The 14309-nt window shown below is 42.2% G+C and overlaps 2 protein-coding genes across 4 annotated transcripts in view; both read left to right on the top strand.

Moving 5' to 3' along the window:
• Positions 1 to 1685: 1685 nt before the first annotated feature.
• Positions 1686 to 7794, top strand: LOC133027070 (cAMP-responsive element modulator-like). The gene is made up of 3 exons (XM_061094078.1): positions 1686 to 1861; positions 4099 to 4243; positions 6704 to 7794. Exons 1-3 carry the CDS (start codon positions 1831 to 1833, stop codon positions 6846 to 6848), a joined length of 321 nt encoding a protein of 106 aa, XP_060950061.1. The 5' UTR covers positions 1686 to 1830; the 3' UTR covers positions 6849 to 7794.
• Positions 7795 to 11917: 4123 nt separating this feature from the next.
• ccny (cyclin Y) overlaps positions 11918 to 14309 on the top strand; it is a 39681-nt gene continuing 37289 nt past the window's right edge. For all 3 annotated transcript variants that reach the window (XM_061094022.1, XM_061094021.1, XM_061094023.1), the window contains exon 1: positions 11918 to 12543. In XM_061094022.1, coding sequence (XP_060950005.1) covers positions 12390 to 12543 — 154 coding nt within the window. In that variant the 5' untranslated portion in view covers positions 11918 to 12389. The remainder of the gene's footprint in view (positions 12544 to 14309) is intronic.

Below are 14309 nucleotides of genomic sequence, written 5' to 3'. Positions count from 1 at the left end.
ACACCCCCCCTCCCCCATATACAACTTTTATTTCTTGCAATGAAAGACACTGTATGTTGGCAAATTTCTGGCTCACACAGCAAAGTTAAATTCTTTAAAAAAAAGGTGTGTTTAAGTCCAAATAAATCTCTGCTGTTAATCCATTTTCAACAAATCATATACTACACCAGTGTTAATTTCGTTGACGATAACGATAACGAAAAATATTCGTTAACGCCCCTTTTCCCATGACTAAGACGAGACGAAGACGTAACGAAATGGATCTTTGAAAATAAAAACTATGACGAAATCTATTTTAATTTTCGTTAACGAGACGAGACGAAACGAAAATGTTGGCGGTTGACTAAGTCACAACAATTTTTAAAAACATAATCCTATCAGGCCGTCATGAAGTACCCGGAGCGGCGAGTGTGTGTGTCTGTGTGTGTGTGCGTGTGTGTGCGCTCCCAGATGCGCTCCGGTCCCGCGGCTCCGCCCCCTGCCGCAGCGCACTCGCTCAGAGAGCTGAGATCAGAGCTCGTTCACATGGAGCAGGCCGGTCACTGACTCACCGGCTGCTTCTTAACTATGGAAACAGTGAAAACACAGAGTTTCTCTGGTCTCAGCTGCTCTGAGATCAGCGCCGCAGCCTCTCGATCAGAGCAGAAGCTGCAGTTGGTTTATACCGAGCTTCAGTTTCCTCCTCCGGTCTGATCTGCTTTCACTTTTTGTTTTCACATTTCGCCAACTAAAATATATAAGCTGCAGCTATATGTTTTTATTTATTTAAAAATAGGGTACTTCTTATTTCATACATTTCCCACAAATATGGGGATGACTCAAATAACCCTACATAGTTCTGCGTTTAATTTATTTCAAAGTAGGCCTACACTTGCCTGTGTATTTTCTTCTCCTCTTCATAAGCATTTGGTGTTTCACTTTGTTGTAACAGGTAAAAATAAATAAAATGTCAACAGTTTTCTTTATTGTTGTTCTATAATTTCATAAATGCAATCATCTACATATTAGTATAGTATAACGTTATATAAAATTTTATCAGCTTTGTTATCAAATATGTTTTGCGGCTCCAGACAAATTTTATTTGGGGGAAGAGGGGGCAAAATGGCTCTTTTGATAGTAAAGGTTGCCGACCCCTGCTAAAGACCTATAGGAGGGACATCTAATGGACAACCTAAGTACTGCAAGCTAGACTAGTATGCAGTTGTAGACACAACACAGGGGGTCCCTGGGCCAGAGAAGGGAAGATAAGGAGTTTAATGTGGCTATTAAATGTGACTAAAACTAGACTAAAATGTAATTTGTTTTCGTCGACTAAAACTAGACTAAAATGTAATTCGTTTTCGTCGACTAAAACTAGACTAAAATGTAATTTGTTTTCGTCGACTAAAACTAGACTAAAACTAAGAAGGATAAAAATGACTAAAACTAGACTAAAACTAATATGCATTTTCGTCAAAAGACTAAGACTAAATCAAAAATAGCTGCCAAAATTAACACTGTACTACACACACTCACATATATATATATGCACTCCTAAGTGCTGTGCTCCAGTCGAGCTGAAGAACATTTCTCCCCAAAGACAAATATCACAGCCCCTGACTCATAGCGCTGTGTCAAGGAGAGAGAGAGCGAGAGAGCGAGAGAGAGAGAGAGAGAGCACTCGCAAAGCATACTGTTGACATCAGGAGGCCAGTGATGTCATGCTGATGTCAATGCCTCTAATTGTAAATTGCACACATAGCCGCGCAGTTGGCTGTGGTCACATCTCAGTCAGAGAGGAGACTCTGAAGGGAACACTGTCTGTTGGAAAGCTTGGGGAGCAGATAGAGAATGGCTGTAACTGGGGATGAGTCAGAAACAGGTATGTTTGCTACTATCTCTTATACTTACTAACTTATCTAAAAACCTTGTTTTATTATTTATTAAAACATTCTTAGATAGTTGAAATACAGAGTAGAGTCAATGGTTAGTGTTGTGGGGGTAACCTCAGCTAAATGAGGAGTATTTTAATTTAAAAACAGCTATTTTGCGATTGGCTTTTCAGACATGACATATTTATTTATCTTTTTCAGTAAATTTCTCGCAAACCAGAATTAAAAAAAGCAAAAGTTCCTCATGATAACATATTGAGCCGCCTCCGCTGAAATAAAGAAAAGCATCCGTTGATATATTACTTTCATTTCCCACTGTCATTTAAAGCTGACAAGAAAATATTTCCACTGCCTCTGCTTGTCCTTTCTCGCTATTTCTCTCTCTCTCTCTCTCAACACGTCTGCTGCCTCTCTCTCTCCTCTCTCTCTCTCTCTCTCTCTCTCTCTCTCTCTCTCTCTCTCTCTCTCTCTCTCTCTCTCTCTCTCTCTCTCTCTCTCTCTCTCTCTCTCTCTCTCTCTCTCTCTCTCAACACGCCTGCTGCCTCTCTCTCTCCCTCTCTCTCCCTCTCTCTCCCTCTCTCTCACCCTCTCTGTAAAATGCTTTAGCGCTGCCCACTCACAGCACATAGCAGCAGTGGCTGACGTCACTGCTTTTCCTGGAACAGGCCCCCCCAGCAACTACATGTAAATGTATACCAGGGAATACGATGTGCGTTGACGTCAGTGGCTGTGCGCGCGGTGATAACAGGCAGCTCCTTTTTTGTGATTCCGAAATGTCGCAGAATTAATCATTGGCGTGTTAGAATGTGAGGGGCAGTGAAGGGAAGGAGACACAGATAAGAAGTGCACCATCACACACTTTCCTATCACCATATTTTGTTGATTTAGTTTGGGAGAGGAGAACTGTGTGTGCCTCATTTGACACTTAAAGTTTCACAGCACAGAATCCTGGGATAAATAAAACCTTTAAATCTTGAACATCTTTATTCTATTTAAACGACTGTGAATCAGACTGACTTCAACTTGGACTCCAAGAAACATCCTCCTGATTTATGATCATCTGAGCGAGAGTCTCTGGCTGAAAAATGGAAAACAAAACATCATACTGACAAGGTTAAGAGAAGGATTGTTTTGGCTATGTTAGTTTTATCTCTCACTAAATTGAAAATCATTGACGTGCTGAATGACATGGAGCCAGTGCACCAGCTCATAAATGCGTACTAAAACGAAAAGTATCTAACTGATGAGTAAAATACGTTATCAGATATCTGGCCTGACATGTAATGAAAAATCTGCATTTCACAACAGCAATATAATTGATGAGTATGTTACGCTTACAACATTAACCTAATTCCCAAATATATTGGTGAGGTGAGTGTATTGTATTTCCCACACATCCTAATCTATCTGATTTGGACTAACACCAAAACACATATTTACCCTGCCAGCATAGCAGAGCCAGTAGAGTAGAGTAGAGTAGAGCAGAGTAGTGTGGTGTTTGTGTGTGTGTGTGTCTGTGTGTCTGTGTGTCTCTGTCTATGTGTCTATGTGTCTTTGTGTCTGTGTCTGAACCAAAGTTTTCTCTGCAAATAACATTAATAATAACAAAGTTACAATACCCAAAAAACTAATGAGTAAAAATAAAAAGCTGATGTCAACCGGTAAATTATTTCATATGATAAGTGATGTCATGAGGAAGTCTTGATGATGTCAGAAAATGACATCATGCGAAGTGTCTGCATCCCACAGGACTATAGACGCACGCAGCCAAAGGCTTTAATAGATTGTACGGCAGGAATGACGTTACCATGACATCACTGTGAAATCAGACAATGACCTCATACAGTAAGGTTGTGATTCAAACTTTGCAACCAAAAAGATTAGAGACACGATTTACAGCTAATAAATCAACCAATCATTTGTCATCAGATGCTTTGACCGTCTGATGCTTTTCTCTATTTGTGTTTATATAAAAAAAATAACGTCATTTTACAAAGTATTGTCAGGTAAGTTTTACCCCCTACAATTGTAATATAATTTATTTTACAGTTTATATCTTTTACTTAGTCATCAGATTAGTTTGACTGTTGCAACCTAGATTAGTAAATCACTGGTTTGCACCTAGTTCAGTAGTCACATATGAAGAACTCTACACACAATACTTGTGATGGATTTACAGACCCAGTAACCTTGTCGTCTGATGTGTGATGTGTGCTGTTTCCCCCAGGCTCCACAGGTGACTTCACCGCCTGCCAGCTGCACATACCCAGCTCCAACCTCCCGCACAGGGGGGCAGGGGCCAGCGCTCATGGCCCCAAGAGATCAGGAGAGGACACTGTGAAAAAGAGGGAGTTCCGCTTGATGAAGAACAGGTAAGGAGAAGTGTTCCCACTCATGATAAGTCAGCCATCGTAACAATAGCAGTTGATATTAGCTATATTAGATATATCGGCGTCAGTGAATATAGTGATTTGTGAATAACGTGTGCCCCGTATAAATATATTCCATCCATCCCTTATCTATAGTGATAATCCTTTTTTGAGGTTCGCCAGGATTCAGCTGGAGCCAATTGCATACATGTTGCATTACAACATAGAGACACAAACACAAGACACAAAACTGTCAATTTAGAGTCTCCAATTCAAATTAAAATAAAAACAAATTACATTAAATTGCAGCATAGAATCATCATTTTGATCATAGTGGGAAATGAGCTTATTTGTTTCTTGCTGAAGGCAACGGATAGATAAGACCGCCCTATCCGTCGTGGAATGCCCTCTCCGAGCACCTCGGAGAGCTTTTCGTACACGTCTGATTTTTCTAACTGTCCGTCTTTATGTCGGAGAGCCCACGGACAGGTCTTGGCTGTGATTGGTCCGCGAACGACATCATTTCCCTACGACGTCATTTCGCTACGACGTAATTTCCGGACCTCACACTTTCTGCCTTCTTCCCTGTGTCACATCAAACCCAAACACAACTACAATTCTACGATTAATGTGACGTGTGTGTTAAGCCAGCGGAGTTGTCCGGCTGACGGTGGCTCGTTAGAGCACTGACGGCATATGTGCACGGTCACATACGGTTATAACGAGCTTTCAAAACGGCGCTAGCGGGCTAGGCTAGCGGGCTAGCCACCATGCTAACTGCGGTGGTAACAGAGCAAAAACCCGCCGTCACGACTTTAATTCCACTTCTATCATGACACTGTTTCTATAATACCGTCAGGTTAGAAGCAAACACTGGATAGTAGTAGTTAGTGTCGGGAGTCCCTGCTGACTGTGTGTGGAAGCTGGGGGGGAGCTAGCTCCGTGTAGCTTCTAGCTACATGTAGCCTCAAGCAGATTCAAGCTGTGGAATCAGCAACACAGTTCGGAAACAAGACCGGAGAACCGCTGTGCTAAGAAACGATAACATCAGCATTTTGACCCGCTGGGTGTCACTTTATTTAGTTCTGTTAGTTGCCATGGTTCAGTGTGTGGGAGACCAGCTGACAGAGGTAAACAGACACACGTGGACTTCTTCTTCCCAAATGGGGTAGGCTTCTCTGAGCTCGTCTTCCGTTGCGCCACCTATGGGTTTGCGGTGAATTTTTTTCGACGTACAGTGGTAGGAGAAGCAAAAATCAAAAAGACTCTTCTCCCACCGTGGAGCCCTCTCCGAGAAACGGATACGTAGAAGCATACTGGAGCCTTGAGAGTGAGATGAGATGGAAAAGGAGGATGAAGGAACAGCCAGCAGCTGATTAGCTTAACTTAGCATAAAGACTTCAAACAGGGAATCCATCTATTGGACAAGTGGCTCATGCTCACTAAGGAAACCCTTGTATTTAATTTGTAAAGAGCGTTTGTCCCAGATCTAAGATTTTTCCAAATCAGGGGCGATAAGGGTCCACACAGAGAGGCCAATTATATGTCCAACATCTATGCACAATTCCTGAATCAGCAAGTTGCACATTCAAGTCATTCCCTGTTTACTGTTAGTGCTTTGAGCAAAGACCCACTTCATTAAATGTAGTTTGGAAATTATTCCTTGTTCAAGTAGATTGTTTACTTCAAAAAAGGCTTAGAAAATTGTTAGTAAATGACTAGTTTATCAAAAATCACTGTGTTCATTTTCATGTGTTTCAATACAGTGATAACTAGCGCATTTCCCTCTGGATCCCCCTCTGCATCGTCTCTGGTTTTATTGTATCAGTTTACACAGTCCTTTCAAAAAAACACTCAGGACACCATCGCCAACATATTCTCTGTCATTTTGTTAATGAAAGTCTCAAGTGTTAATATCAGAATGGACGGGCCTTATTACCCCAATTCCTGTCTCCTCTTCTGCTGTGTCTACTGTATAATACTCTAACACCATGTAGATGACAATAATTGCAGGGTCATGATAAGATCCACAACCTGTCATCATTCATCTCCATGATTCTCTTACTTTCGCAGCCTCTAACTGCTAATTCTCACGTTACCTGCCTATTATCTGCTCTGTAACATGTGTTTGGAGTGTGAGTGAGTTTGCTGTCACGATCCAGTGTTAAGACCTTGCAGACTTGTGTTTGCTGTAAACAATATTGTGTCACTGCTGCTGCTGCTGCCCCCTAGTTTTCTTTGTTGCATGTTCTCCCTCCTCCCACATGGTGATTTAACAATGATCTTCACTGCTTAATCATAGGCTTGTTTCTTTTTTGGGGTCATGACATCCTTTTTGTAAGTCTCGTAATGTGACGTCTTTAACCGACTCGAGGATAGAATGAATTCTCTGTTGTATCTTGGAGAAAAGCCCAGGGTGTTATGGCCTCCCTTTTTCATGGTTACTGTTGTTGTTGCTTCCAGGGAGGCCGCCCGGCAGTGTCGCCGAAAGAAGAAGGAGTACGTCAAATGCCTCGAAGATCGCGTGGCCGTGCTGGAAAATCAAAACAAGACTCTGATTGAGGAGCTCCGAGCTTTGAAGGACATCTATCGGCACAAAATGCAGTGAATCCTCAGAGCGGCGGAGGAGCCTTGAATGCGTGGAGCTGTGTTGTCTGTCTATGTACAAACACTCACATGAACATGCGCTCGCACAAACCTCTTCTTGTCTTTTTGCTGTTAAATATGTTTACATGATGATGTCAATGTCTCTGGCTCCGAATCGCCTGCGCGCCACAACCAGCAACAACAAGAACTTTGTTCCAGGTCAGGGTCACTGTCAGGGAGCTTGTGTCCCTTTGCACAGGGAGGCTGTCGGAGTGGGCAGGAGGACAACAAGGGAATATATGGACCGCCTGCCTTACTGAGAGAAACTGAAGTCGAAGCATTGGTCTGTCTCTAACACCTATGCTGTAAACCCCTCTACACTTTCCATTCCTTTAGGATTAGTTATCAAATTTGGCTTTTCATGATCTACTCTTTCAGCCGATCGTTTTTTGTGATGTGTATTTTGCTACGACCAAATGTTCAAAGAGGATCTGATCACATCCCCTAGCTGTGTTTTCAGCTAATTTCTGTTTTCCTAATGCAAGCACAGGAGTCAACACCTACCTATCCACCATATTTAACAAAGAGACAATTCCACTATCTCTTCAATTACTTTTCTGCTCCTAACCTGTGCCATTGGTATTTATTTAGGCAAGTTCACTTTGCATTTCTGTTATAGTTTGTACCAAAAAAAAGCATTTGTGTTAGTACAAGTAAGAGTTTATTTATTTATTTAGTTTGTTTGTTTTTGTGGAAACTGTATTAAGTGTTCTAATTCACTTTTCTTCATGTCAGTCCACCAGTCTACATTAATGTGACTCTTCTTTTTTAAATGACATGAAATCCTGCTTTTATCTTCAGCATTGTTGTTTTATTTCTCCTCTGTAACACAAAAACAGTTGTCTTGTTATCTCAACGCCATGTTTTAAAGACTTAAGGTAAATAAAGTTGTTGTTCATCTGTCTCGACCTTGATAGTGTAAACATTGTTCAGTGTTAACCAGGGAACAAATGGAAAAAAGTCCTTGTTCTTTGTCCATTTGCTCTTATCTTGAGGGGGAAACTAAATAAAATGATCAATGTAGTATCACTAATCTCAATATAGCAAGAATTAAAACCAAAGAAAAGTGCACGAGATGTAATTTAAGTTTAGAAAGAAAAACTGGAGGAACGTCAGAGTGGATACCGCCATAACAGTCCCATTATGAAATCTCATTTGAATTCACTCAACTACTTTTAGTTGGATCTGCACCAAATTCCGTACCTTTCCCCCGCCCCTCCAGAAAATATCGTGCAGTATTTCTTTTGTAATCGTATTTGCAAACAAACGAAAAAAATCCCTCCTCGGTGGAGGTAATACACATGTTCAAGTGTTGGGTAGAAATCACTAGATCTAGAAAAACAAGGGGCGAAGAATCCAATAGCACAGAGACGTGCCTCACACCTGGGCCTTCTGTGAAACCTTCTTCCTGTCCAGTCCTGAACAAAACACAGGTGTCTTCCACACTGACAGAGAAGAAACTGTGTGGAATGTAACGGTGAGGGAAAAAGGAAACACTGTCTGAGGCCGTAGACTACACAAAATGAAAAATGGCATTGTGCATGGAGAAGTCACCGATTGGTTTGAATGCAGTGTGTAAAAAGCTTCCAACTACAGATCTAGATTTATTTTATTTTTCTTTGCAAGACCAAAGAGAAGATATTGACAAAACAATAGAAGGACAAAAGCAGTGAATACAGCCCAGAATGACAAAGCAGAGAGAGAGAGAGACCTGTGTTGTTTTCTATATAGAAAAACAAAACATTTTCTTTTATAAATATACTGAATACATGTATATACATGTACAATCAAAATGTATCAGTGAGCATAAGGAGGGACTCTCGAGATAATATAATATAATAACAAAACAAATAACCTTTTCATTAAAAAATAATCTTACGTGATAATTATTATTATATGACTGTTAGATGAGAGCATGAAGAGGGACGTTCTTGGAAATGAAATTAAATAAAAAGAGAAAAAAATTATGCATAAAATAAATTGAGTGAAAAGGTTAACAGAATTAAGATGAAACTCAGGGTCTCCAGACAGCTCCGTCCAGACCTCAAAATGCAATGTGTTGAAAATCTGGTTTTGCAGCTAGTCTATCTGTTACATGCAGGGAGGCAGTAGTACCAGCAGGCTGCGCTACAGCCCTACACCTGATCTTGCAGTGCAACAACCTGTGCAATCATGCAGAGCGCACATCTCCTCTCATGCATCTTCAAGCCTGCAGCTGCATCAGCTGTTGGTCTGAGGCCTCAGTGTGGGTGTATTGTGTGGCACGTCAGGGGAACATCTGAGTGGATTAGGCTTCTCCTCAGGTCTGCACTCTGTTTGCCTTGACCTCTCATAATCCTGTTTAATGCTGCGGAGAGACTTAGACTGAGAGCAGCCATTTTACTGGGACACAGGCAGAGCAAAGCCCCTGATGGATTTGTCAGGCATCAGTCAAGATCATGTAATTAGCTCCACACACACACACACACACAAACACAAACACACGCACACACGCACACACACACACACACACACACACGCACACACATACGCACACACACACACTGCTACAGCACATAGCATCAGTGATAACCCATCTATTAGTGTATGAACAAAACTATATTTATTCTTAGTTTTTTGTTTAGTTTAATAACTGTATGATAACAGATTAATAGATTAATGATGACATGAACCCTTTTTTAATACGGAGATTTTTCTTCTTGATGTATTATCCCCCCTGACACACTGTTATAACCATGTTATAACTGCCTATTTATCTCCACAGTTGTAAACACCCACTTGAACCGGAACCTGTTCCATCACAGACACAGCGCTGTAGGTTTGGAAGATGCGTTCAAGTGCTGCGGGAATTATTACATTTGGAGAATTCTGAAATTTCGTTTTGCAATTTTGACTTCTGCGAGTAATTCCGATATCTGTGTTGCACATTGGATCAACATAATATACCTTTCGGCAATCCTTAAGATGTTATCAATACCAGACGACAGAATGGAGATATCATACTCAGAGGAGACATGGCACAGCTTTTAGTGTTCTTTGTGCCAAAAAACAATATTCTGCTTAGACCATAGGCTTAGACACTTTAAGGTATATTACCTATTAAAAAATTTGTAAAAATTCAATCAACAGCAAGCAAATGTAACAATAAGAGATTATTCATTCAGTAACTTTTGTAATCTCAGGAAACAAACAGTCCTTGCAGGTAAGCGACTCATCATTGTTTGGTGAACCAATGGCTGCACACAAGACAGACTAGTCTTTGCTTTATGGATCATCTCTGTCCTAGAGAGCAAACTGATTATGTGTCACTGAACTAACCAGACAATCAGTTTAAACAGACAGGGACAGACTGTATTTACCATTAACTCCTGTCGGACAACTGCAAATCATCTGTTACATCTCTTTAGTTTATATATATTTATTACATCAAGAAGTCCCCAAATGTGTATTTCCCCCCATTTAGAGAATTTGAATGATGTTCCAGATTACATGATTAAAAGCATGCTGTCCCACATTATCTATCATGTCTGATTAAGTGGAACAACAAAAACATTTTTGAAACAAAAAAACCCAACAACTTACTGCATTTTTTTTTCTTGGATACATCACAAACATAAATTGATAAGATTTAGGAACATTGCCTTGTTTATGAAAGATTTAAATCCTTGACATGTGAGAATCCTGTCATTGACCTTGTCATTTAATACCAAGACCCTTTCTGGGACATTACCCACAAGAAGTCATGAGATTTCAGTCACATGATAACTTTAGAAAAAGTTATGTTAACTAGATTTTGTTGGAACAGGAAACAAACAGACTGAAGCTTAGATTCAGGTAATTCAGGTAATCTTGGACATTGGATCATGTGGGAAACGACCCAACGTCCAAGATTACCTGAATCCACCCAATGTTGTGTATTTCTTTCAGTATGGTAAAGTCTGTATAAGAAAGAAGGAAATGCAGGAATAGAGACTCGGTAGCAGAAGGTAAAAATGAAGTAGAAACAATATGTGTTATGGTAATGGTTTGGTTTTGTATTTATATAGCGCTTTTATAGTCTTGATAACCACTCAAAGCGCTTTACAGTACAGTTTTACATTTACCCACACATTCATACTGCATCTATTAGCAGCACTTTGTTGGTCTTTGGGGGGCAATTTGGGGTTCAGCATCTTGCCCAAGGACACTTCGGCATGCATATGGGGAAGACTGTGGATCGAACGCCGACCTTCAGGTTGGAGGACAAATACCTACCCCCTCAGCCACAGCTTATACAATGCATATGCAATGTATTGATATGTATGATGGACTTTTGTAACATCGCTTTAAGACATCAAATCCATAATCTTGGTGTACATATTGTATATTGTAAAGAATTTGGTTAAACTGCACAATTACGAAACTTTTATTTTTCTATCGCAAATAACCCCAATCCATGATCATGATGTACGATCACAATCATGATCAGATTTCACGATCATAATCCGAAATTACGACTAACAACCATCAATCATGACCCACAATCCTGTGCCACAAGCCATGTTCTTGATACAAAATCACAACCAAAACCACGATCCACAATCATGATCCAAAAATCGTAATCTACGATCACGATCCCAATCATGATTCCATATAACGATCCACTATCGTAATTTCCAAAATCATGGCCCCCAATCATGATCCAAAATCCCAATCAAAATCATAATCCATGATCCTCATCACAATCCAAAATCTTCTGAATTCTGAAATTCCCAAATCTTCTGAATTCTGAAATTCCAAAATAACGATCCCCAATCTTGATCCAAACCATGATCCACAATCCAAGAATCCTCCACGGAAGATTACATTTTATCTTATGTTATCCAACCTTAGATTATTTTAGTTTTCATTCGGGCTTTAGTTGGTCAAATCAAGTGCTAGTTTTTTTTAACAGCGCGAAACCATTTCTCAACTTTTCACGAAAGTCCCACGTTACGTGTGGTCCCTGAACGCAGCAGGGTAGCGGATGTAGCAGCAGCCTTTTCCAGCAGAACCCAACAACCATGTAGCTGAGGAGAAGGTTCCTGCTGCTGACTCTGAAACAACATGTCCTCTCGTCCTCCAGTGTCCCAGTGAGCTCTCCCACAGCCGGCATGTGTCTGTGAGGGGAACCGGAACCGAGCACCGGAGCTACACGGCGGGGGAGACGACACACACAGCCCGACGCCTGCTACCTGCCCTCGCCTGGAGGTTTGGAAGGGGACGCTTGGGTGGGCTCCTCCACTCATTACCCGAAGCCTGACGTTTTATCTCCCCGTGTGTTTTTTTTAAATAATGCCTCCATCTTGGAGCACAGAGCCGGGCAGGTAACGACACCGGACACCGGGCACGGAGGGGACAGCAGCTCCGTGTGTTACAGCGGTACCGCCCCGTTTTTTACCCTCTCGGTAGCGGCGCTAGCGGCGCAGCCGACCCGGGGGCTCGAAGACAACCCTGCCGGGCGAGGAGGAGCTCAGCCGCCGCCATGGGGAACACCACCTCCTGCTGCGTGTCGTCCAGCCCCAAGCACCGGAGGAACAATCACTCCCGACTGGACTCGTACCGGCCGGAGCCCGAGCTGAGCCGCGAGGACACGGGCTGCAACCTCCAGCACATCAGCGACCGGGAGAACATCGACGGTAGGAGCCAGGGGCATTAAACCCACACATCCCCATTATCACTGTCATCATCATTGTTATGAGCTGTGTGAGATCCCTCTGCAGATTGAAGCTGCAGCATGAACACATCGTGAGAACTTGCAACATCTGTGCAGAAGGACCCACCCATCCACGATCGTTACACCAACACAAACACCACCGTGCTGCTGTTTGCTTCCGCTTTTTATCATGCATGTTGCAGATCAGCTGGTTTCGATGCGATCGAAAGTACAGGGGTTCCCCAATCCAGCTCCCCTGTCTTTCACTGCAGCTCTGATCTGAGAGAGGAAGGTGGTGTGGACCATTTTCAGATTCACTGTCACCTTCCTTTTAGTGGATGATAACAACAAGCGTCCAGGGTGCTGCCCTGAGCCCAACCTGAGGAATTGTGTGATCTACTCTGTCCAAGATAAGATATTATAAGATAAGATAGACCTTTATTAGTCCTACGATGGTGGCATTCACAGTGTTGAAGCAGCAGGAAGGGGAAAAGTGATGGAATGGTCTGATCATCCCAAAGCACGTCACATTACAGCTTTGCATCTATGTGCAGTTTTCTTCATAGTACATCACTCATACGCTGGTGGCAGCTGTCAGGGACAATTTTTGGGTTCAGTCTCCTCAACCATGGCATGCGGAATGGGGAAGACCGGGATCGACCTGCTGACCTGGTTAGTGGACGACCCGCTCGACCTTCTGCAGCCGTGCACGAGATCATTTTCTCTGATTAACCAGTTTTTTGTTACGACACAGCCATATCTTTCATAGTTGGTGTAATCAATCTAAATCAAGTCTCTGCTCGTGGTAGAAATACGTCAGGCACATGATTCGTTGGTGCCCGTCTCTCTGTGATGGGATTAAACTCGTGTGTAACAACATGTTCCTGTCTGTCAGGTGGATTTGTGACCTTTGGACAGAACCAGGCGTCGGGTCAAAAGCTCTGTAATGGAAGACGTCCTGTGAACAAACAAATGTTTACATTCGGGATAGGAAGGGACCATAAAAGATCAGATGTATAATGTTAACAAAATAGAAACAGTAATGGACATATCAGATGGAGCTGCACAGATAGAAAATGATTATTGCTCGGTTGAATTAGTTGCAAACCTGAATGAGATAGATATAGGGTGCATTCAGTCTATAGCAGTGCTGGTTGTACAGTGTGACAGCAGCAGGAAGGCAGGACCTGTGATACCTCTCCTACGGCAAACCACTCCAAAGAAGATGGTTGATGCCACCACACGTTCATAAAAAGTCTCCAGGACTCCAAAAGTCCTCAGTCTCCTCAGTAGATGCAGTCTGCTCTGGCCCTTCTTGGCATGATCAGTCCAGTCCAGTTTATTGTCCAGGTGAACCCCCAGGTACTTATAAGAAGTCCCTAACCCTATGTCCATTCCCTCCTGGATGATCACCGGTATCGAAGCTTCACAGTGGCTGAGTCAAATCCACCACCACTCTAGGACGTTGCCATTATTTTGTAGTCCATTAGAAGAAGTTTGAATAAGTCTGATGCAACTCGATGGCTCGACCTTAAGATTGTGTCACCTTCCCTGTGTGTTGGTGTGTGTGAAAGGTTGGGCCAGCTTATTGAAGGGTGAGTGTAAGTTTGGGTTCCAGTGGGAGGTGATGTGATAATGATGGGTAGTGTTTATGACAGGGTGTCCACTCACTTCCCTCGAAAGAACGAAATAGGAAATGACCGGCAACACATTGTAACCCTCACTCAGGCTAGCACCCTCACGTCATGT

This window comes from Limanda limanda, chromosome 20, assembly GCF_963576545.1.
Source record: "Limanda limanda chromosome 20, fLimLim1.1, whole genome shotgun sequence".
Taxonomy (NCBI): Eukaryota; Metazoa; Chordata; class Actinopteri; order Pleuronectiformes; family Pleuronectidae; genus Limanda; species Limanda limanda.
The sequence above is the reverse complement of the archived record's forward strand: the minus strand, read 5'-3'. Positions and strand labels throughout refer to the sequence as shown.

What these genes read in the sequence shown, in the direction of transcription:
- LOC133027070 (XM_061094078.1), top strand. Translation starts at nt 1,831, where the DNA reads ATGGCTGTAACTGGGGATGAGTCAGAAACAG. An exon ending in TGGGGATGAGTCAGAAACAG is followed by an intron (nt 1,862 to 4,098) that starts GTATGTTTGCTA and finishes TGTTTCCCCCAG; the next exon opens with GCTCCACAGGTGACTTCACC. An exon ending in TTCCGCTTGATGAAGAACAG is followed by an intron (nt 4,244 to 6,703) that starts GTAAGGAGAAGT and finishes TGTTGCTTCCAG; the next exon opens with GGAGGCCGCCCGGCAGTGTC.